The 25,551-nt window shown below is 36.4% G+C and overlaps 1 protein-coding gene and 1 long non-coding RNA gene across 2 annotated transcripts in view; one reads left to right on the top strand and one right to left on the bottom strand.

The window, feature by feature from the left end:
* The window catches only part of LOC134731058 (uncharacterized), a 772,118-nt gene that overhangs the window by 513,292 nt on the left and 233,275 nt on the right, over nucleotides 1–25,551 (top strand). The window contains exon 3 of the long non-coding RNA XR_010113121.1: nucleotides 19,774–20,013. This is a non-coding gene — a long non-coding RNA (uncharacterized LOC134731058). The remainder of the gene's footprint in view (nucleotides 1–19,773; nucleotides 20,014–25,551) is intronic.
* Nucleotides 1,756–23,422, bottom strand: ADAMDEC1 (ADAM like decysin 1). The gene is made up of 14 exons (XM_034965855.4): nucleotides 23,175–23,422; nucleotides 15,385–15,503; nucleotides 14,434–14,510; nucleotides 13,625–13,703; nucleotides 11,976–12,052; nucleotides 10,324–10,510; nucleotides 10,035–10,097; nucleotides 9,228–9,299; nucleotides 8,746–8,912; nucleotides 8,312–8,393; nucleotides 7,486–7,616; nucleotides 5,673–5,850; nucleotides 3,676–3,761; nucleotides 1,756–2,472 (listed from the first exon to the last, which is right to left on the bottom strand). Exons 1-14 carry the CDS (start codon nucleotides 23,260–23,262, stop codon nucleotides 2,466–2,468), a joined length of 1,413 nt encoding a protein of 470 aa, XP_034821746.2. The 5' UTR covers nucleotides 23,263–23,422; the 3' UTR covers nucleotides 1,756–2,465.

Here is a 25,551-nt window from a genome sequence, read left to right as displayed (position 1 = left end):
GAGCTAAGCTATAAGGATGCAAATGCGCAAGAATGATATAATAGACTTTGGGGGCTTGGGGGGAATTGTTGGAAGGAGGGTGAGGGATAAAGGACTATATATGAGTACACTGCACACTGCTCAGGTGATGGGTGTACCAGAATCTCAGAAATCATCACTAGATAACTTATCCAGGTAATCAAAAACTACCTGTACGCCCAAAACTATTGAAATAAAAATAAAAATTAATAATTAATAATTATTGATGAGAAAAAAGCTATCTCTTGGGGAAAAAAAGGATGTGTACATATAAGTACCTATGTTTATTCTAAATTTCAGTGATATAATGTGTAGCATGCACTTTTCAAATAATAATTAAAAATACAATATTACCATAATTCCAAACAGGCAATTGATTTTAACAGAATGCTTCCGTTGGTTTCTGTTGAACTATTAAGCCTTAGCCAAACTATGCTGGCAAGCAATGAACGAGTATAGTTCCAACATTTTGGTTGATATTTTTGCTTACATCAATGAGTAAAGTTGAAAGAATAAAGACATATATTAGAATTTCACTCATTCATTAAAAGTGTGAGTGATTATTGAGTTGGATGATAGTTTTCAAATAATGAAAAAATATCCTTTCAAAATTTTATGCTTTCACATTTTAATTGCTATAAACAAGACTTACTTTTAAGTTAAAACTCCATCACTTTCTTAAGTATAGACAATAAATAAAACAATAAATCAAACCTCGATTTGTAGCATTTGGCTATTCTGTGCTAAAGTCCTCCTGTCATATACCACTGCAACGTGATGTCACTGGTCAGACAGTAGGGAAGAGGTGTCAGTAGCACACGGTTATATAGTATTTCCATCACATAACTATGTTAGAGTTAAATAACTATAGAGCATAGTTGAGTCAAATGTAGTAGAATAGGGAGTGATATGTTTTGAGTATTTCCTTTGCTTTTGCCAGAATTTATTTAATTATGAATTTATACACGTTGGGTTTTGGTAGTGGCTGTGTTTAGCAACCAGCTCACAATATTCCTTAAAGTTTAACACTTGACATTCACAAGCCTGTACTAGAAGTCTCCAGCATGCCACTGATTTTAATCCCTGCAGCTCAGTCAGTTTTGCTATAAGAAGCCCCTACCTGAACACAAGGTCAGGGGTTGGGGGTGGGGTGGAAAGGATGCCCTAAGAAGCCCTTTTTCCTTCGAAGAATTGGCTGGAAGTTCGTATCAAACCCGTGGGCAGTGGAGATCTTGGCAAGGCATATCCTGGGGCTGCAGCCGGGCTGACATGCACACCTGGCATACAGCTTCACAGGAAACACTGGCAGTGCCAGCCCATCGATGACATCAAGGCCATGAAGGGGGAGACGGCCAACACTGGCATGCAGGGCATCCCAGGAGGCCCTTGGTTTCAAAGCCCAATCTTTAAAAGTATGTCTAAGTTTCTAGTCTCCCAGCATAGGCATCTGTGGAAATTTAGGTAACTTTCATTAATTGTTAAAAATTATTTCAAGAAAGAAATCTCAGGAAGAAGCCTAGTCTTCCTGTGTGACTGGCCTCACATCATGCCATTTTGGGCATGAAAAGATGATACGACCTCCTCTTCTCATGTCCATATAGCATTGCTTGGCTATCTGTGACAATATTATCAAATTACCAGAGCGATGATTTTCCAATGATGTGAGCTTCAGCACCTAACACAAACCTACAAAAGAAGCTTGAAAATACTCAGTTTTGAAAATGACCACACATAAAAGCCTCAAAATTTGTGTTTTTATTGACATTATGGTTCAATAAATCATTAAGCCTTCTTTGCTGGCTCAATTAAAATGTAAGCAATGTAGACTTCTCAAAATAAACTTCATATATGATGATGAAGGAGATGTGTGTATAGGATATACATGATAAAATGAAAAAATATTTACATTTAATCATTCTTGACATGATGCAGAAAAATACTGCACTTTCAAGAGCAAGGCGAAGTGAACACAGAGGAATAACATAAAACCTGAATTCTATTCTTCTTTCTATTGCCAAAGCCTTCACCCATCAAGTGGTATTATTTTTTTTATAGGCCATACTAGTAAGATGAAAGAAGCGTTAAAGCATAGTACTTGTAATTTAACAATTCTGGAGTGTTAACTCTGAATAGTTTAGCCGTGCATTTTAAGGTGATTTGATGGAAGACTACTTTCTTTTGTTCTCCAAAGGGCAGAACTAAGTCACAAATTCATGATCTTTAAAAAAAAAAAAAAAAGAAAGAAAGAAAGAAAGATTAGGCCTAAACAAAGAGCCAATGTCTCTAATTACACCTGTTTACCTGTTTCCTGGACTGATAACACTATAGAAAGTAGAATGACAAGTGAAAGACCATTATGGGTGAAAATTCACAAGATTCCTGGGACAGTTAGAGTTCTTGGTTCTTGTCCTGGCAAGGTAGCATCTCAGTGAAGCAGACTTTTGGATTCACTCTCTGATTGAAGGAAAAATAAAATTTGGAAGCCAGGGTTATTATAAGTTACAAAATATTATGTAATAATGATAATGAAAATGTATAGAATTTAAATTATGTGAATAACAATTCATATTATTTAAGAGACTATACCATTAGCTGTATTTCATGAGTGAAAAAAACTAATTTATCTGGACTTAAAGTCCCACAGCTAGTTTTTGACAGAAAAGACTAGAATTTTAGTTTCCTGAGTCCACCTCCAATTTTCTTTCATGGTATAAATTGCCTATCTTGCACAGTAAGGGGCATGTTCACCTAGGGTTCCAAGCCCTTAAATAGCTGGATGATTTTTTTTCTTTTGCGATGCTATGTTTCTGGCCTGGGCACAGTTCCCAGAATTCCCTGCAGAGTGGATTCATTCCATGATTCATGTAGGCTGTATTAAATGGTGCTTGGTAAATAAACAAGCGTTGGTCCTTATCTTTGACCTTGCCGATCCATTCCCAATGAAATGATAATTGATGGTGCTTGAGTCAATTATTTTCTTTATACTGTCTCTGCAGTTTCAATTCCAGAAAAGAATTGGGAAAGAGGAGTAAAGAGAATGTATCCTGAGTCTTTCCCCTATTTTTGATTTTTCTTGTTGCCATTTTCTATTCAGAGGTTATTTTTCACTGAAACAAGTACTATTTTCCAAGTAACTGGGTTCCCTAGCCCAGCTCACATAGGATTGTGTAGGACACAGAACTACTACCTGAATTATGACTCATTGAGACACTTTAAAGGGAGTAAAATTGTCAAATCTTATAGCATGTTCTTAAATTCTATTGATTTTCTGACAGCCTTGCAAATTAAAACTATCAGCTTTTAACCAAGAATAAAATGAGCTCATCAACTGAGGCTGTTTTTAAATACACTTTTCTTTTCTCATTTTGGTTTGTATTAAACTCATCGTTCTCTAACGGGAATTTAAACAGTTTTTGGCATAGATTCCAGCAGCCCTAATCTCACAAATGTCAAAGTAGCTACTTTCTCATGAGTGTTTGTCTACAATCCTTAGTCATGCTCATAATGATGGCTAGTTTTCCTCTCCAAAATTGAGTCATTTGAAAAATATAAAATACATTGTGTTTTAGTGTATTATAGAACCCAGTGGCATATTTTTCTCAAATCTGAAATAAAAGTGGGAAAACGTTTCAGAACAAAGAAAACAAAAGGTCTTACGTGGTATGGTTTGGAGCGTCTCCTCCGCAATCAGTTCCAGGCTTCAGTTTACACGTTAGGGCTTCGCAGCAGAGATTGGTACATTCCTTCAAAGCACACACACAATGGAAAAAGGTGGGTTCAACATTTTCTTCCCATAGACTAGGTGATAGAATTCTGGCACAAGATGGCAATGAAAGTTTACTTTTTAAGGTAAATTACTCTGATAGGCAAATTCCAGTGAAAATGACCAAGGACATTGAAAAATAGAAAACAAAATATTATCAGCAATGAAGACTTCTCAAAAGGTGAGAAATAGAATTATTCAAGAATTTTTCAAAAATAAATTTTGTCTAGATGTATGATGTGTAAGTCCAAACTAAAAAAAATTGAACATACAGCAGAAAGAAAAATATGAAAATAATTTAGAAAGCCTTTCAAAAGTGCAGGAACTCCATGAAGAACTTTATATATACATTTCCTGGGAAACTTTAAAGGCAACTTGTCTTTTAAGACAATACTTAATATTGTAAAAATATCAGTGCCCTTCAAAGTTAAATATAAATTTAATGCATTTCCATCAAATCTCAATGGTATTTGAGGGCAAATTTGCAACTAAAACAGTAACGACAAAACAATGAAGAGACTTGACATTAAAACGCATTGTCAAGTTACAATCTTTAAAATAGTGTGATGCCTGGGAGAAATATCTAGACAGAAAGCTTATTTTTAAAATCTAAAAAAAAAAAACCCTAACTATATACCTAGGAATAATAAACTGGGATATCAGATCTATGAGAAATTGGATTACTCAATAAACAATACTGTATGAAGTATACATACTACTTTTTGGAAAAGAAAACAGTTATTTAGAAATTCAGTTGTTCCTAAGCCTGAACTCTCTGGTTTTATTCAATTACATAAGAAAAAAATCAACAAGATATGAAAATAATACAGGAGTTGACTGACATAATTCAAGAATTTTAGATGTTACATATTGTGTATACAATGGTCCTCTCTTGGCCTCTTCCTTCATCCTTTCCCCCTTTCTTCTCTGTAAATACATACCATTTACTTGCTGAACCAGAAGTACCTAGGGTTTTGAGTATCTTCAATTGTCTTCCACCCAAGAAACCATAGATGAATGTAAGCAAGTAAGAACGAGATAAACGTAACTCTAATTTGCTATAAAATGTCAAATCTTTCGTAAAATTCCAAGCCTCTTTATAATTAACAGAAAGTTTACAATATTCTTCACAAATGACTAAGTTAGGCTGTGTAGTCTTCTGATCTAATCTAACCAGCTAAAATTTCTGAATACATAAACTGAAGCATAGAGAGTTTAGATGCCATGTTCATTGTCACAGAGCCATCTTAAGTAATGGATACTTCTTGGACTGCATCCCGCTTCACCAGTGGAGCAACAGAATATCTTTTAGAAGGCAATGGGATTGCTAGTGATCAGCATTCTTTAGAGTACATAAATGCCTTGAAGGAGTCTAATTTATATAAATTAGCAGAATCATAGTGCTTATTCTGGATGTTCTATGTTAATAGCCCGTTTTCTACAGATTTTTGTGATTATTTTTTCTTTTCCTCTTTCTTCTCTGTTTACAACCTGGTTTACACACTGGCTTGATGAGAAAAGACCAACTCTCCCTCTGAGTAGAACTTACTTCTAGATCTCTAATTGTTACTGTTCAACAGATGATCAACTGTGACATTATGTCGTCTAGGGATTTCTGACTAATACACGTTTTGGAAAGATTGCAAGTGACATGTTATAGTTAACAATTTACTTTTTTACATTTAACTTCATATAATTATGTCAAAATCATGTCCTAGTTTTTGAAATGCCTTTCAAAGGATTACTAAATTCAGTAGCAAAAACACAAGCACAAATCTCCTTTTTAACTACGATGCCAAGTTTGTCTTTAGAAAGAATTTCCAAAAGAATATTGGAAAACAAAAAGAAAACTGCATAATTCTTCTGCCCCAATAATTCTAATAAATAATACCTTAGGAGAGCCACAATCACAGTCTTCTCCCACTTCTAGAAGGTGGTTCCCACACACTGGTGTTGTCATTATATTTGTAGGAATAGGTGCTTGCAGCAGGCACTTTGGTTTCTGAGATAAAAGGTATCTTTCAAAATGTGCACGGCAAGATGTACTGAAATCCTTTGGGAATTTTGAACTGTAATCAGAAGAAAACTCAAATAATATGACATACAGTGTGGTGCCTTCTGCGTGAAACACAGAATAAAGATAAAGAAACACGAGACTCTGATTTATCTAACTGTATTACCGAGCTCAATGGAAATTCCAAATTTGGCAACCATTTAGGACTGCCCTGTATTAAATGTGGTGGGTGGTAGAGCATGCATACTATGGTATTTGGACATTTTTCTTCCTAGAGCCTAAGTCACAGAGCTGGAAGGATTTCAATTCCCATGTGGCCATTTAATGTTGTTCTAAAGGACAGCAGTGACAGCCATCACCATTTGTAATTATCCACTCATTTTGCACTGAGAATTGAGGGGCAAGAGATAATAATAATGAACCAGTGAAGGGAAGTAGTTGCAGGCTTCTGGGCTGTATGGAAATATTTCTCTCCTTCTTTGTGAGCATTTCAAGAACAAAGTATGTTTTATTTATTTTTCTATCCCAAAGTCTTTGCAAAGTGCCTGGCATTCACAGGTAATTCATAAATATGCAAAAACAGATTGATTGGTTGATTGATGATGGGAATATAAGAAGATCCTGTCATCAACATAATGAGATTAATATTTTTAGAAACTACGGGTTCATTTTCAGTTGGAATTATTTTAAGTTAAAATTATAAGGTCATCATACTTGCAAGCTCTATCTTGGCATATTTGGAAATCTTAAAGAATGAGCCCTGGTAGTTTTTAAAATTTGTGCATCAAGAGTCTGGAAGTTGAATTAATGGGATACACAACCCTTGGGAAAAGATATGTCCATTCAACATCTGTAGACTGCTTCCAAATTCTTAAAGATTTGGAAAACTACTCATAATAGCAAAGACTTGGAACCAACCCAAATGTCCAACAATGATAGACTGGATTAAGAAAATGTGGCATATATACACCATGGAATACTATGCAGCCATAAAAAATGATGAGTTCATGTCCTTTGTAGGGACATGGATGAAGCTGGAAACCATCATTCTGAGCAAACTATCGCGAGGACAAAAAACCAAACACCGCATTTTCTTACTCATAGGTGGGAATTGAACAATGAGAACACTTGGACACAGGAAGGGGAACATCACACACTGGGGCCTGTTGTGGGGTGGGGGGAAGGGGAGGGATAGCATTAGGAGATATACCTAATGCTAAATGACTAGTTAATGGGTGCAGCACACCAACATGGCACACGTATACATATGTAACAAACCTGCAGGTTGTGCACATGTACCCTAGAACTTAAAGTATTATTTATATATATATATATATATATATATATATATATAAAAGAAAAGAAACATTCATTGCAAGTGTCCCTAAACATAATTTACTTGTAAAATAGCACTTTTGATGTCTTTATGAAACATATATCAGCAGATTACTGTAATCCAAGACTAGGTTAAGAATGTAATATGTTACCCTACACTTTTTAAGATTGTTTTTTGGGTAACACTTTCAATCTATCCTGTTGATTAGTATGTATTTTATAAACAATTTTAAAATCTGTTTTGGAACAACACAAGATCTAATATTTAATTAAACAATAGAGAATAATATGTGTCTTCAGAAAAAAAAAAAGATTTGGAAAATATCTCTCTCCTTTTAGGATGATAAGGTCTCACCTCAGATACTGATTCATCACACAACTGCCAGAGGGACACTTGGTGTTGAATGGAACATCAGGCATACCAAGGACATGGCCCAGCTCATGTGACATCACTCCTACAAGAGCCACATTATTCTTTTTTTTAGCCTGGAAAAAGTAGATATATTTATTTATTCTTTTTTTATTTAATTGTTGCCAATGTGCAGTACTTTAAAAATGGCTTAAGAGATGAAAACTAGTGAATTGTTAGCTCCTTTCCCTGTCACTGTGTATTGCAAAACGTTGAAAGAGCATTTAAAGTGGTTGGGTCCTATGAATACTTACATTTTATTCAATAAATATTTGTTGAACTAATGGATACTAAGTTACCAGTAAATCATGGTTGAATTAATTACATTCTTCATAGGAAGTACTCATAGGCACCATATCGGAGGTCTCCAAAACCTATTGCTATGATACCTATGACACTGGAGTGCTTGGCCATATGACACCTGCATGCACCCTTCTTCCTTGTCTGGCCTCTCTGGCCATAGATACTGGGGATGACTAGTATTAGCCCAGGCCACAGAGGGTACTGGATGCCCTTTCTGCTCCAATATTCCTACTCTGATTTTCTAACATGAACTAAAGAATGATATGGCACGTTCTAGCAAGGCTGATGTAAAGAAATGTTCTGTTGCATAACCCAAGGGATCTTCAGTGCAATGACCTACCAGTAGTTTCATTTCTACCTTGATTCATTGATTCAGCAAATGTTCATTTTGCTCATTCTATATAAGGTGTTATGCTGGCCTTCATAGAGGATACAGAACCACAGAGAGCCTTACTACAAATTTACAAACCTCAATAACAGCAACCGAAGATGGGGAACACAAGGAATTTGAAGCTGCCAGTCCCACACGTCGATTGTTGAAGCTAATCCCGCTGTATGAAAAGTTACAGATACTACTGTCACAATCTGAGTCTTTGTAACCATTAGCTTTTGTTAATTACATTAACAAATTGCCTCGCTGCCCTAGCCTTTTTATATTCACTAGGCCCCAAAAAACTTCTACTATTCCTTAGTGTTATGACCACAGATGGTTATCTTATATCCAAGAGCTCATTCTATCATCTGATTATTGATCCAATAATGTCACAGGTGAATTGCTAGTGGTAAAATGTCAAGCACTCTGACAATTGATCAGGGAAATATTACAGAGTGGAAATCCCTGCTAAGGAACCTTGGGGATAGCTATCCATTCTGCCTACATTCACCTGGCCAGCATGTGCTCACCTGAGAAGCTGAGCATGGTCATGGATCTTTTTCCCCAGGTTGGAACTGTGCCATCTCAGGAAGTTGTCAAACGTGGTGCTTGCGCTGGGCACCACCTTTATCTTATCCCCATCAGACCAGATTTCCATACCTACCAAGGCCACTTGAACATCTATGGTGTTATAAATCTGTGGAAAGAGCATTTATCTTCATAAAAATGTTCAGGATTCCTTTCGTGTCTGAGAGCTTTTGTTGACCACAAGTGATAGATAAAGTGATGGACTACAAGTAATGAATTTCCATTTTGAAAGTAAAAATTTTTAAAGTTGTGTTTGTTGCCATGCATGTGATTTCACCTTGATGTTGATGCTTGTTCGGCTAAAATTTCCCTGAACTATTTAACTTAAGGCATTTGGGATTTTTTTAACTTCTTGTTGGTGAAATCTTAGGGAAGTTCCAGGCTTGTATGCAGAAACATGAGGTTTACATGACTAATGTCTTACCACATTGAGTAGGTTCATCACATCAAACACAAAGCTTCTTATCAGAGTTAGATTCTCATTATAGTTCTTATACTGTAAAATACAAAACACAAAGTATAGTGAAATAGCAGATTACACTGAGAAAGCTGATGGCATACAAGATTTCACATTTTAAGAAAAATTATGAATTTCACTACAATTAACATCTATTCATTCCATAATTAAATAATGTAAGACTGCGTTGTGGCAAATTCTATTTCAAATGTTAGGAGTTTTTTGATAAAAGTTAGAAATTCATGTAAAATTTTAATGTTCTTCATTTTAAAGTTGAATACATCAAATTAACAATTTTTAGGTTTTTAAACCGAATCATGTGATTAAAATTTGATTACAAAACAATATTTGCTAGATAGAAATGTAGATTCTAGTATTTTCCTCTGTATCTATCAATATAGTTTCTAAGTTATATAGAGTTTTATGTTGATTTTATATTGACATAATTTTTATATTAAATATATTTAATTTTATATTAAGATATAAAATATTGCAATATTTTAATAATGCGTTCCTTTTATTTTTCTTTTTTGGTGGATTGCCTGTAGCTATCTGGTATTAACTATATTGCCAATATCTAAATATTTTGGTGGCAGATGGATATTAAAGGGGATGAGGAGATAACTATTACTAGCAAGGCATGTAAACAGCCAAGACACCCAGGTGGACAAATGCCCCATGATTAGCTAAAACAGTTTATTGCTTGCTTTTGCTTGATAAGTAAACTTAAAGGGTGACTGAACTGGCCAAGAGGCCCATGTGTTTCATACTCACAAAGGCATTATCCAGCACCAAATAGAGATCAATGTATTTCTGTGCCCGAAGAAAGTCTTCTTTCTTTACAAAGAATAAAAGAACATTGTTAATCATTATCTTTATCCTAAAAGATTCCAAAGCTTAAAAGGAGACTTGTTTTCCTAAAATAGAAGATAAATAGAAAAATAAGTAAATAAATTATAGGCTTGACACATACACATACTACTCATTTCTAAGAATAGTAATATATCGCCTATCTTTGCTGAGACAATTGAAGTAAATGATGAGGTAAGGGAATTGTATTCACCTCTGGGCTTTTGAGTGATCTAGAGATTCGAATTGGGCCTTGTTTCCCGTCAGTGCTCTTCACACCACATGTGTGGTTAGCTGGGTCTTGTTCCTCCTGGTTAGATGTAAAGACGGCATGTTCTTTCTCGTCTGTGCTTTTCAGAGGTTTTATCTGGTATCTTTGGTGATGATGTGTGAAGTATCCTCTGGGAGATATAGAGACTTATATTTCAGGATTCCTGACACACAGTGTCATATTTGCTTCCAAGAATGGATTGATGTCTGCCCCTCCATCCCAATTTCACACATAGCCTTGTCATTCATAGACCTTTCAGCTAACTTCTGGTAATGTAGGTTAGAATCACTATTTGTCGATATAAAATGAAGCCTAACTTATTTACCAAGAGAATTCTGAACAAGAATTATAAAGATGAAGCAACCCCAAAGAATTTGGAATTTGCACCGTGGTAAATATTTTTCCATAGTTTATTGATTCATTTAACAAATATTTCATGGCAGATCCTAGGACTATAATGGAAAATGGAGTAAGGGAATGTTTAGATAGCAAGAACCCCAGAGGGGAACATGAATGATCAGCAGGCCAACCAGAGTAACACGTTGGGATTAGAAGTAGCTTAAAGAATCCCTCTTTCTATGATCACAATAGTATGATAATTAGTTCATAAATAGAAGGTGAATCCATATAATAAAATATTACAATCCAACTTAACTGTTCAAAATTATATCCCTGAAGTTATTTTATGATATGTCGTGTGTGTTATCAGCCATGTTGGAAGAACAATGTGGTTTTTTTTTTTTATTTCAATGCTGTGAAAGATACATTTGTCTATATGTGTACATAAGGGTGCAAACATGACAAAATGTTAATAACAATGATTACTCAGAGGTCAACTTTTGTGGTAGTTGTTACCTTCTTTTTCTTTTTTTTTGTTTTGAGACGGAGTCTCGCTCTGTCGCCCAGGCTAGAGTGCAGTGGAGCTATCTTGGCTCATTGCAAGCTCCGCCTCCTGGGTTCATGCCATTCTCCTGCCTCAGCCTCCGGAGTAGCCGGGACTACAGGCGCCAGCCACCACACTCGGCTATTTTTTTTTTGTATTTTTAGTAGAGACGGGGTTTCACCGTGTTAGCCAGGATGGTCTCAATCTTCTGACCTCCTGATCTGCCCGCCTCGCCCTCCCAAAGTGCTGGGATTACAGGCGTGAGCCACCGCACCCGGCCTGTTATTTTCTTATTTGTGCTTTTTCTTACTTTCCAAACTTTCTCTCATTGGCAAGAATTATCTACGTAAACAGAAACACATATAATTCTAAAATTAAGTTCAATTGTGACCATTGCAGGGAAGAATGTTTTAGAAAACAGGAAGTAACTGTTTCAGAGAGTAGGGTGGATAAACACGGAAGTGGATCCAGATATCATCAAGGTCCAGAGTGTAGCATTCTTGTTTTACATTGCTAGGCCTGACTTCTCCTAGAGCAGCAGATTATGAAATGATTGTCAGGGTAATACTTTGTTCTTCACTTTAACCACATATATTCAGCATTTCAGCAATGAAAAATTTACCAAAATAGTAAGAAGACAATATCTAGTAGCCCTTAATTCTGTGTAACAAAAAGCTTCTTGATCTTGAGTAATTTTGATGGTAGTTCTTACCTCAACCCGTCACAAGTACTGATGCTGGCAACAGAATTATTTTCATTTAGGATGTTTCCTTTATAGTAACAGTGTTCCTGGAGTGGAAAAAAGAAATTATGCTTCAGAAATGTGCATGTGTGTGTGTATGTGAGTGTGTGTGTAATGTATAAACTATGAGAATACATGTATCACAGTTGTGAGGAAAGCTACCATCTTGAATATGTAAAAATTCTTCAAGTAGTGACTGTGGCCAGACCAATCCTCAGAAACACAAACAGCAAGAACCTCAGAGGTTTTCAGAATTGCTTCCCTGGAAACTCTCTATATTTGGTGGCTGAGCTGTTTTTCTGACATTAATTTACACTAAGGAGGAGTCCAGGGAAGTTAAACCTAGGTGGGCTCATAGTGAAAGTGGATGCTTTCTCTGAGAAGTAGCCAGTCCTCTTGGGATGTACAGTACTCCCAGTGGGTCCTCAGATTTGGGGGTCAGTGCTCAAGAATTTGGCTTCACTGTGCTGAGTGCCAAAGGCACTGTGCATTACAAATAAGTAAAATGAGACATCTATTTTTCTAGACTGGGGAATCCCTGATATTTCACACTATCACTCCTGAGCTCCTCAGACTAACTGATTTAATCACTGTTTTAATTGGTCTGTTAGTGGAATCCCTTTATCAGCCTCAAAGACACAAAATTATTTGTCTACAGTTAGAGATTCAGACATGATTGTTGGCCCACATCAGCAAAGTTAAGGGGCCACTTACGTGGAGTGATCTAAAAAAGGTAGTGAAAAAACTCCGGTGCAAAATAAATTGACCTGCCTCAGGGTATGAAATTCCATCTGTGGTCTTTTCTCCCTTTTTGGAAGAGATATCGTCAACGTAAACATTTTCTCATAGAAGACTTGAGAAGATTCCTCATTAATGTATCATCAGCTATTAACAATTGAGCATAAATTAATTTATCAGACACTGTCCGCTGAAGATAGTGTTAGCAAAAATTCAGATGTTCATGAAATAAGTTTGAATGAGCATGGGGAACAAAGAACCATTCTGTGGCAGAAGTCTTTTTTTTTATATAGAGAAATGCATGTTTAGGGTACCTTGTAGGATGGCTCTGAGAAGCTGTCTTAGCCTGGGAACATGAACACCTCTTGATTGAGATTTATTGTATTCTCTTCATGACATTCTATGCCATGATTCTTAATGTCTGACATTTGGCCCTGGTATTGTCTATGGGATGATGATTTAATCAGATATAAAAATATTAATTATTGATATTTCATTGCTGACCTCAGGATAAATGCATGTATCTCCAAAAAATAGTAAATAGTGACAAGAGGTTTTAAGTACGTATAGAGAAGAGCTTTTCTAACCTATGGATAAAATGGTCTAGGGAGAAGTGGATTTTTGGTTGCTTCCAAAAATGTGACACTTGGAAGCTTTCTGCTGCTCCTATGTTTTAAAAGCTGAATGTGATTTTCCAAACTGTTGTCTCATTGATCATAGATAAGCAACTTGCTTTCAAGTCCTTTGATTATTTTTTGAAGTTGTTCATGGACCTATGAATTTTATAAAATAATTGAGCCCTTTGGAGATCTTAGTTAACATTAGCACAAACTAATAACATCTAAAACTCAAAAGAGACCCACAAAGTATTCGGACCCTACCATGTTCTCAGGTTTCGTGGTAATTTCCTCTCCTCTGGGTGAGTACAATGTTTCAGTGTAGTCTGGCCCCAGGAGGTGCCTGTAGAGAGCAGAGAGCTGCATGGACCACTCAGGATGGTAAGAAAGGCAGAACTTCCTGAACTTCAGCACTAAAATAGTGATAGTGTCTACAATGATAAATAGCTAAGGTTCTGACCTACTAATCCTCTTCCAACATTGGAGCTCTGTTGCTGAAGCAAATCAGAGAGTTAGTTCTTCCTATTAAATCTGAGGGAGGAAGTCCCCTCATCTTCTTCCCATCTGCAGATCCCTATCTTCAAATTAGTAATTTTGAGATTTCTTGCACCAAGGACACAACCTCCACAGACCCTTTGAAGGGTGCTGGGTCACAAATATGCTTATAGGCCCATTGCATTCAGGGAGAAGTTTATTAACTGCTATAGAACTAGGAGGAACCCCATCCCCTGGAATCTATCTCTAGGCCATGCATTTTGAATCAGCCTTGGACACATATTCTCATAAAAGAATGGAAAGCTGCATCAAAGTCTTGAGTTTATCTGAGTAGAAAAAGAAGTTCAGTAAGTTCCCAGGTCAAGGAAGAAAGTCATTTATATATGCCATTCCTTTTGTTTTACACTTTGTATATAATTTCCTAGGAAATCAGCCTTTTTAGCACAAACTAGTATCATCTAAAGCTCAAAATGCCTCATGTCTTCTATGTCAAACCACACTAAATGGAGCCTCAAAAAGATTGCTCCCCAATTTCATAACCTAATCCAGTGATTAGACTTTTAGGAGGTACAACTTACTTGGTTTTTTGTAGGGAAAGAATGATTTCTTCTCCATTTAAGGTCATCTGATATTGAACTTCAGGTTCATACCTTTCCTGAAAACATTTAATTACATCAAGCAATTTATATTTCTGAGCATAACTAAAATAATTATATATGTAGTATGTATTAGAAGAACAATTACAAATGCATATAGGATAAAAGCAATTCTTTTGTGTTTTTAAAATATGTAAGACAAAACAAATTATGCACTAACATGGACTTCCAAAAAGTACCATTATGTGATAATAACACTTATAGATTAAACTAGCTTTAATATGTGAGATAGGGACTTCTCATTTGCCCTAATGTACAGTATACTGTCTCAGGATCAGCCAGGGAATCAAAACAAGGTGTGTATTTTTCTTACTTTAAAACCAAACTAAATACATTAAATTAAATACTAAAAAAAAAAAAAAACAAAACTCTCAACCCACTAAGAATTAGGTAACAATTACAAAATGAGGGAAATACTTGCAACAATGTAATAGTCAAAGAATTGGTATCTTTAATCAATAATAAAATATTATGTTAACTACTGATATAAAATTTAATTTTTCACTATTGACAAAATGGCTGAGGAAAAAGACAATTCACTGGAGAAAAGGGGTGGTGAGGCTTGCCAGGAACAACATCTCCGTTAAAGATGGCCGACCTTCCCGGGCTTCTCTCCTCACTCTCAAACTTAAGAGAAATGTCTAAGCAGCTTTATCCTTTCTTATCAGGTGAGGCTGTTGACTCTCTGCTGCTTAACCATAGCAGCATTCTGAGAAATTGTGAGCTGTCTCCTGAACAAAGGGGAGTTGTATACATGGGCTTCAATATGAAACTATTAGATGGTAACTCTAACATCACTTCTGTTAGTGAAAAGGCTTTTTATTGTCTCTTTGGATGATTGTAACATCTACCACAGTCATTCACCTTGCTTACCTCTTTGCCATGCTTTTCTGTCTGGTTGTCCTTGATCTCTCTTTTGTGTAAAATGTGAAGTTTTTTAGGACAAACTATTTCATGGAGCGTTAATTCAGGTGTTTGCTTTACGGCTATTGCTAGAGAAAGAGAAATAATATTCACATAAAAGATTTAAAGGTTTTGGTTTTAGTCGTGTTGTGTTTTGTTTTCATTTCTTGGGTTGCTGAAAGAGCAGTGAAGACTACATTCCTATGTAGAGAGCAAACATTATGAATAACTAGTTAATTCTCGTTCTTCAACTTTGATGACAAGGATTTTTTTTTTTTAACTCTCCCTCTCCCTATTCTGAAAAGACATGAAGATTACAAAACAATTCTTCAGATGATCTCTCAGTGTATGCAAACTCTGGACCACCATGCCCAGAAAGGACAGGTTATGGATTAAGAACAGGGGTGTGTGAGCCTAGAATTCTGCCTGTAGTAATCCATTTCCTTCTTGCTTTAGAGTCTTCTTAAAAATTGTGAATTTTTCTCTCTATGCTCTCCAAGACTTTTTCTTTTTTATACCCTTTTCCCTCTGAAGCACAACCCCTGATTATATACTCTAAAAATAAAGTTTTTCATTTGTGTATAATCATTTACTTTTAGGAAAGACTCTACTAGCGGTAATTTTATTCCTCAGTGTGTCAATAAGCCATGATGCTTTTTCTCTCAGCATTTTCCCCCAAGACTTTAGATTTCAAAGAAATAAAGTTTTTGTTGGCCTCTCTTTGAAAGTTTTAAAGCCTCAGAGAGGAAGTAGGAAGATTGTTTATGGACACAATGTTCTTCTTGATGTACTTGAAATTACATTGCATAGACAGATTTTCATTGTTTACAAATAGTAGAAAAGAAATTATCTTGGAGACCACATAAGATGTGGTCTTATGCCCTAGCTAAATAACCTCGTAGAAGTCACTTCAGCTTTGTACCAGATTATTATCTAAGGTATAGGTTAGTGTAAAACTTGAATAAGATAAAATATATAAAATTATTTAGTACCCTATTAGGAAGATGGCAGCATACTTTTTCTATTTTTTCTTTTAATTATTCAATCATTCATACAAGGTCAGTCATGTCTGAATGCTCACATTTTCATACATAAGTATCTGTGCTTAGAGACAGTTTTCCACTCAGTATGACAGAGTGATCTTAGGGAAAACAGGAGATTTTATACCTGGCTGATACGGAAAATGAAAGGAAATTACAAAGCAAGAATTCCCTCCTAGTCAGCTCCCAAAGTTCTGCTGTAATGCTGTCCTGAGAAGGATTCATCACATACTAAAACAGGAAATCTAGAAATGTATGAGTAAATGATCTTTTATTAAAAGAGAATATGAGTCCATTAGTGGAAAAAGCCATGCGCTTGGAATGAGAATGAATTTTAATAATGTCTAGTCCCAACGTTAGCACTAATCATGCAATTTTGGAAGAGCCCTCAAAATATCTGTTTTCCTACCTCACTTCTTGTTCTATCTACCTTATTTGGCTTTGAGGAAACTTTATAAGAGTAGATTACAATGTGATTTAGCCAAAAACCTTTGAAAGATATATAAAGTAAAAAACAAATAAAAAAATAAAATAACACCAAATCCAACAGTGTTGTTTTTGTTATTGTTGTTTTGTTTTGTTTTGTTTTGAGACAGAGTCTCGCTCTGTCACCCAGGCTGGAGTACAGTGGTCCAATCTTGACTCACTACAACCTCTGCCTCCCAGGTTCAAACGATTCTCCTGCCTCAACCTCCTGAGTAGCTGGGATTACAGCTGCGTACCACCACACCTGGCTAATTTTTGTATTTTTAGTAGAGACAGGATTTCACCATGTTGGTCAGGCTGGTCTCGAACTCCTGAACTGGTGATCCACTGCGTCAGCCTTCTGAAGTGCTAGGATTACAGGCATGAGCCATTGTGCCCGTCCCAACAGTGTCTTTTTAATGACTATCAAAATGATAGTCAAACAAGGTTGAGTGAAATTTCAACCTCTTAATACTCAAAAATGTATTTTAAAAATGGAGACATTGGGTCAATATTATACTCTTATTTTAACTATGATGTCTCAAATCACTACATTTGATTTTTCACATAGAAGAAAAAATAATGTAAAAGTATTACATTCTTTTCTAGACAGTAAGCAACTTACCTTCTCTGATATTTCTTTTATGTGAAAACTGAAATATTCATTTGACAAATATTTATTGAATGCTGACTTTAGGCCACGCACAGTTTGAGGCTGTCAGGTTAAATAAAATAATAGAATAGACATTGATACATGCTCTTATAAAATTTACATTCTATTGGGAAATGATATTATATTACATATATTTATACATATGAAGCATACATTATGAAAAATTATTTACAGGTTAGAAGATGATAAGTGCTATGGTGATGAAATATATCAGAGTAAAGGAGATTGTGAATGCTGGATTAGAGGTGAGTGTTGCAATTTTCAATAGGGAAGTAATGATAATCACATCAAGATGATCACTTTTAAGCCAAGACTTCAGGAAGATGCGGGACTGAACCATATTGTTCTTTGGGAACAAAGAGTTCCGGATAGAGGAAACAGCTAGTAATAAGGTTTTAATGTGAGATCCTGGATAGAGAGTGCATTTAAGAAGCCACAGGGATCTAGCTGGAATGGAATGAGAAGAATGAATAATAGAATATGCAAGTAGGTTGGTTACGGAAATGAATAGATTGTGCAAGACCTGATAGAAAATTTGGCTTTTACTCTGTGTGAAATGGGGGCCACTGGAGAGTTCGGAGTAGAGAAGTAACATAATCTGACTCTTGTTTGATAAGATTGCCCTGTCTGATCTGTCAAGAGTATCCTGCAGAGAGGCAAGTATAGAATCAGAGAGCTCATTTAGGAGGATATTGCAGTAATCTAAGAGAGAGGTGGTGGTGACTTAGATGAAAGTGGTATCAGTGGAAGCAGTGAGGTGTGGTCAAATATTGGATATATTTTGAAGGTGAAATCAATAGAATTGGTGAAGGATTGGATATAGAACATGAGAGAAAGAGAGGAATCAAGGATGACTCGATATTTTTGCCTTGAGCAAACAGAATTGCCATTGACAGACTTGAGGAAAGGTGAAGGAAGAACAGATATGTGGGAAAGGTTCTGGGTATATTGTTTTGAGATGTCTACTAGGCATCTGTAGAGGCCAAAGCAACTCCATCTTGGATGCTAATCTGGCAAGTTGGCTTCTGATTAATCCCTGTTCTGGGAGTCCTCTAAGATTTCCAGTGTATCCATTTTTCCTTGTGTAAGAGCAGGTACTTATCATAAATCTTGCCCTTAGGTCAAACAACTGTAAGGCTATCATACCTCAATTGTCCCGTACATCCCTTCTGAACCACCCCTCCCCTACAGTATAAAGGCCCTGGATCTGGAGAGTAATGGAATAGGGATCCACCATCTGTCTTGTCTCGTCACCACTCAGGACATAGACATGGCTTCTCTTTGTAAGTCCTTATTAAAACTTGCTTTCTAAGAAACTGGATCTTTTAGCCTCTTTCTTTGGCATCTCAGCTTCCTTGGGCCTTGGGGCAGGTTTGCATAGACCTGCCCACCATGAAACAGCATCTAAGTGGATTTGTTGGAAGTAAAGTGTACATTTTAGTGTGGAAGCAAAAAGATGGGAGTTGTCCTCTTGTGGATGGTACTTAAAGCTGAAGATTAGATAAATCACCAAATAACTGAACGCTGCTACAAAAGAAAGGAGTATCAAGCACTGAGCCCTGGGCTATTCCAACGTTAGGAAATTGAGGAGAAGAGGAGGAACCAGTAAAGGAGGCCAGTGTGAGGTAGGAGTTCACCAAATGAAATGGTGTGTTTCATGCCATGGAAAAGGAAAGAGAGAGGAAGGCAGAGAAAGAAAGAGAGGAAAAACATGAGAATATGATGCCCCCAAAATGACCACTGGATTTAACATCCTTGAAGCCGTAAGAGCAGTCTTGGTGGAGTGTTGGAGATGAAAACTCTGTAGAAGTAGGATAGAAGAGAATGGGATGAGACTAACTAGAGAGAAAGTGTATAGACAGTATGTTTGAAGATTTTTTATGCAAAAGGGAATGTTGGGGATTGGTCAGAGTGGTGGGAAAAACTATAGGGAAAGGAGGCAAACCTTCTGAAAGTTCGCAAGGTTCTGCAGAGCCTCGGGGAAGAATAACTGAAGGCAGCTATTCTATAACCCTGAGGCAGAGGGCAAGAAGTAGGTACCAGGGAGTGTAGGGGAATTTATCTTAAACAGGCTCATCTACTTATGTTGACCTGGAACTGACCTTTGATCATCCGCACACCTGACGTTCCCTGAAAGGGGAACAATAAATGTTAATTACCTACAGTTTGTTTTTGCTCCAGGTTTTTGGCATTGTGCTTGCACTGAATAAAAGCAAGCAGCTCCAGCTTCTCCGGGCTGCTCTTTGGACACCAGAGCCAGGCAGTCACCTAGCTGCTCTTACAGTGCATACCTGTGTCTGAATAGTCATTTCATCCATCTGCCAGCGTCTGCAGGACAGAGTCGGCAGGTGGTGCCCTGTGTGAGGAATGCTGCAACAGATTGTGACAAAACCCTTGAGAATGAAGTGAAGTGACTGCGCGGTAAGTAATTGGTGCCTGCTGGGGATTTCCAAGTTTGAGGGGATTTTCAAGCTAGGGTTTTGTCATGGGACAACAGTTATCAGCTCAACAGCAACAGTATATAAAAGTATTGAAACAGCTGCTTAAAGCTAGCAGAGCCTGTGTCTCAGAGGTGCAATTAAGGGACCTTATGCAAACTGTTGTTTTCTATAACCCATGGTTCCCAGAAGAAGGCTTGCCAAACCTAGAGCTCTGGGAACAAGTGGGGAGAAATCTTAACATCATGCACAAGGGCAACGGGTCCCAGTAACATCTTTAACGTTATGGGCCTTAGTCAGGGCTGCTTTGTCCCCACTCTACACAGAAGAGCCTAAAAAGGGAAGGGAGGAAGAACCATCATCTACCTTACCACCTCCTCCTTCTCCCTGAGCCCCGCCGTTACTGAGTAAAGGTGCCACAGAGGAGACAAATATTTTCCCTGAGCCCTCTCTCCCAATATATTGGAAAAAATACAAGGGATACACTACTGTTATGGGACCCTGTCTTAGGCAAGTGGAATTAGAAGGGAGCTCTTGACCTGCCCGGTGATGCAAGATCAACAAGGCAATCAGGTACGTGAACTCATTGCTTTCAACACTTCTAAAGAAATAAGAAAAAGCATTAGAGAAAACAGAGCCACTAGCTCATTTATGAAAGGATTAATTGAGGCCATAGCAGACAACTTCCATATGACCCCATGGGACTGGTCAGTGCTAGCTAAAACAACTTTAGAGACCAGTCAATACCCCCTCTGGTGGACAGAATATGATGAGTTGTGGGAACAACAAGCCAACCAGAATCAATTGGCCTGGCAAAACATAACAGCTGCTCTCTGGCCACTAGGGCCAGGCAGCTCTAGCTAGCAGCTCTTACACTGCATACCTGTGTTTGAGTACTCACTTCATCGGTCAGCCAGGGTCTGCGGGACAGACCTGGCAGGAGAGAGAAAATTTAGGATCTTAATTGGCAGAAGAGAAAGAAAAAGGATATTCATTTTAAGTTGGGATAATTTTTATATGCTGATGGGAATGATTCCATAGAGAATATGGAATAGATAAAGTAGGAAGGAGGGAAAATGTTAGGTCAATGTCCTTGTATGAGAAGGGATAAGATCTAGAAGACAAATGGAGGTGTTAAGCCAGCACAGATAGGTTAGATAGAGGAGCAGAAGGTAAGGCTGATCATATAGGGACATGGAGCAGTAGATTGGTGAATATGGCAGAACACCAAGTGAAACCTTTTTGCAATCCCTCCCATTTCCCCCAGAAACTTCTGGCGTGGTTTTATACACATAAAGCAATACAAATGTAATGTTGAAGTTCATTTTGCTTAGCAGTTCAGTGAGTACAAGTTTGTTTGAAAATGATTGTTTCATGCACTATTAACAATGATGGTAAGATTTTATGGAAGTTCCAGAAAGTTGTGAGATTGAAAGAAGAATAATTTACCAGATAAGATTGTGTATGGGTAAACATAAGAACATTACCAGGTATAAAATTACCTAGTTAACTGCAGCCTAATGAATATCTTCCAAAATAATAGCTTTCATTGTTAACTATTGGGTTATCTAAAGTAATAGGGAGGAATGTTTAAAAATGTAGGGCTACTTGGGCACTATGGGCATCGTAGACTATCATCAAATTCAGAAGTATTTCAGTGACTTTTTCAGCAGAATATTGTAAGAACAATAGTAATAGAAACAAGTTTCACTTTTCTAGAAATGTATCTATGAGTATTTTGAGACCTCTGAGGAATGGGGGAAAAAAGATATGTAGATTTTTTTTTATTTCAATCAAATTCTATTTCATGACATGTTGTTTGACTTCTCTTTAGGTGCAATTAATTCTCATCTGACAGCACAGGCACAGTTGTTCAGTTGGTCATTTAATGTTTTCTTTTGTTTAACAATACAATTGTAATGTATTATATCTGATTTTTATTTAATAATGCAATTATATATGATTTAGCCCTCATTCTATTTTAAACTCTTCCCTGTCTTTCATCCTAGCAGAGCTATGTTTCGGATGTTGTCTTAAATACATGGATTTGATTTTTGGCCAGGAAGTTAGTTCTGTGTTGTCATTGGGATGGTGTGTTTTAGAAAAGAAAATAGATCTAGTAGGGTTATTAAATAAGAAATACAGTTCCAGAGACATCCTTACTAAATCATTATGCAAGTTACAAAGTGTTGACTATAAGCCTGTCTTTATATATTTATATGGATCTAATAATTGCATTTGAAAAGACTTCAGTAAGCTGTGTGTATATATCGCATAATTATTAGTATAATAATTACTCCATTTTATCCTTCTTTTGGGTATAGTATTGGTGATGGACAATGAGGAAATGTAAAAGAATATGAAGGCTAGAGCCAGCCGTATGTGTGCAGCTTTTGCACGGCAACTTTTAGGCAAGTGGGAATTTTGTGGGGAGCTTGGATAACTCCTCAGCTATGTACTTTACCTGTTTCAATATAGGGTTTAGCACAAATGTGTTTATACATGGAAATACGTAGGTTTACAGCTTGGCTTTTAACATGCTTATTATGTGATCACTAGTAAAATAACCAGTGACTTGAAAATTATTTGTAGGGTGTGTATAGTGTGTCATCAAAATGGTTCATCTATCAATAATATCAATAATCAATCTCAAAGACAAAAAGGGATCCTTTTCCAGAACTAGTCATTTTGACCCTGTCATTCTGCTTTTAAGAATTTTTCTCAAGGAAATATCCCAAAGTGCAGATTTTTTAAACAGCCGTGATTCATGAAGATGTTAATAAAATTTTATTTACTAGAGAAAAGACATAATGAATGGAACAATATGTAGCTTTTTGTTCCTCTATTTTGGAACATATTGTGCAAACATAAAATTGGTTAAAATATATAACAATTGGGGAAAATAGGACAAATTTTAGAATCCATGTTTCATATAGTGGTTTAAAATATCCTCACTCAAAAAGATACACATACGTATATATATATAGTTTACTTTTGCAGAGAGAGAGGTAGAAAATATACCAAAATGCAAATGGTAGTGATCTTTCGACCGTAAAAACATATGCCATTTTTTTTCAAAAGGCACTTTAAACATTCATCAAATAATTTGACTTTTATGTAAAATGCTGGTGTAATGGTACGTACCTTGAGTTTGAACAATGAGCCAAAGTACAGGCAGCAGGACCCAAGACATGGTGGCTACTGCAGGTAGCTGGGAGATCCCACGCAGCATGAAGTTGTGGTCTCCCCAGTGTCCAGTTTTATCTTCTCCAATTTCTCTTTAGAAGTTGAACAAGAAAATTAAAACCCCCACTTTTCGTGTGAGATTGGGGAATGTTTCTTAAGAGTGTTGGGAAATTGTCAAAAAATTGCAGTGTCAACATCATGAGAATGTTCCTCGAGAGTGTTGGGAAATTGTCAAAAAATTGCAGTGTCAACATCATGAGAATGTTCCTCATCTTTGAGAGATATTTATGGCTGTGGTTATAGCTCATTGAGGACCCACATCTGGACACTGTTTGCCCCTGGTGCTCCTATAAGCAGTGGGAATGTGTGAACTGAGACTGAGGTGCTCGCGTGCATATCTACATACTCACCAAACTGGAGCATTACGATTGTTGTTCAGTATCCTTATAGAAATAAATCCACATATTTAGGACATATATCAGTATTCTGTACATATTTTGAGATACTGTCACAGTGAACACAGAATCTAAAAAGCACCAGGTAAAGTCCTACAAACCAAGATACTGCAAATCTCTCTAACATTCAGTCTCCTAATGAGTCAACAGGGGATGCTGATAATATTAACTGCCTCAAGATTCTTATAAAATTCATATGCATTTGCACACACACATATGCACATGCATGTAAAATTGTAAAGAAATGTGCATGTATAAGAAATGTACAAGAAATTTAAATAACCTTGACAGTGCTGGCCTTAACCGAACTATACAACATATGAAGTATGTTTGAGGTGTACTTTTTGAGTTCTACCTTATACAATAACAATGTTTCTCTGACAAATATGGTAGATTTTCATGATTATAATATCACAAGTTTATTATGGGAAAAAAGTTGACTGCCAATGATCCGACATCAGGAAATAACTTCTGTTAACGTTTTTACAATTTATTTTCATCTTCTTATGCAGAAAAGGAAAGCTAACCTTATTGGGCAAAGGGTTTAAGAAACTTATTTTTTTTTCCATGGCACTATAACATAAGCATTCTCATGACATTGAATATTAAGACATAATTTTAGTGACTTTAGAATATCATATTTTGTACATATGTTATGTGTGTGTTGAGTGTCCATGTAATGTTTGGTTGTGTATATTTCTTTAATTGAATTTCTGGTGACTTCAGGATAAATGTCTAGAAGTGCTATTATTTAGCTAAAAAGGGTAAATCAACTTGAGATTATTGATAAACATTGACTCAGTGCTTTTCAGAAAGTTAGGGCCAAATTAAATCATTATGTATAGTTTTCCCAATCTAAAAACCCATACCTTCTAACTGCTGAACTTAACTTTTCACTGATACATCTGGGAGTTTCCTAACATCTAATTGGAACTTTAAAAATCCCCTCTCTATGTCTATTCTTCATTTTGTTGCTGTTCTACCTTCCTTTAAAATAGTAGCATTTTCTCTATAATTTTGCATTTCTTTTTCTGGTCCAGAGATAGGCACCTTTCTTATGTCCTTTATGACCCGCCATTAATATTTTAACAAAGTATAATGCTAATTATGTCTCTATCATCAAATAATAAAAGAATCCTGGAATGGTGAACTCTTATCAGTGCCCTACCCTTTAGCACACTACATGTTGTTGTCAAGTATTTTAGTTTATCATGATTTTGACCCCCATGTTACTCATTATTTTTGTGTGTGTTTTCTACAGATGTTTGAAATTATTCATGTGTACCAACTTCTTTGCTCGCAGGTCCTTTTAGCATCAGTTATTTTTTTTAATTCTTCATTAAACATATTCTTTTTTATTATTTCTATAGGTTTTTGGGGAACAGGTGGTATTTGGTTACATGAGTAAGTTCTTTAGTGGTGATTTGTGAGATTTTGGTGTACCCGTCACCTGAGCAGTATACACTGAACCCAATTAGTAGTCTTTTATTCCTCACCGGCTTCCCATCCTTTCCCCCCGAGTCCCCAAAGTCCGTTGTATCATTCTTATGTCTTCACATCCTCATAGCTTAGCTCCTACTTATAAGTGAGAACATACAGTGTTTAGTTTTCTGTTCCTGAGTTACCTCACTTAGAATAATAGTCTCCAATCACATCCAGGTTGTTGCAAATGACATTAATTCATTCCTTTTCATGAATGAGTAGTATTCCATCAAATACATAGTGTATATATGGTATACATACATGCATGTATGTATGGTATACATCATATATGTGTGTGTGGTATATACATGTATACACCAGTTTCTTTATCTACTCTTTGAATGATGGGCATTTGGGCTGGTTCCACGTTTTTGCAATTGTAAATTTTGCTGCTATAA

The sequence above is a fragment of the Pan paniscus genome, chromosome 7 (assembly GCF_029289425.2).
Source record: "Pan paniscus chromosome 7, NHGRI_mPanPan1-v2.0_pri, whole genome shotgun sequence".
Lineage (NCBI taxonomy): Eukaryota > Metazoa > Chordata > Mammalia > Primates > Hominidae > Pan > Pan paniscus.
Note: the sequence above shows the minus strand (reverse complement) of the source record. Positions and strands in the feature narration are given on the sequence as shown.

What these genes read in the sequence shown, in the direction of transcription:
- ADAMDEC1 (XM_034965855.4), bottom strand. Translation starts at nt 23,262, where the DNA reads ATGCTGCGTGGGATCTCCCAGCTACCTGCAGTAGCCACCATGTCTTGG. An exon ending in AGTACTTGTGACGGGTTGAG is followed by an intron (nt 10,511 to 11,975) that starts GTAAGAACTACC and finishes TATATCTCCCAG; the next exon opens with AGGATACTTCACACATCATC. An exon ending in TGATGAACCTACTCAATGTG is followed by an intron (nt 8,913 to 9,227) that starts GTAAGACATTAG and finishes CTCTTTCCACAG; the next exon opens with ATTTATAACACCATAGATGT.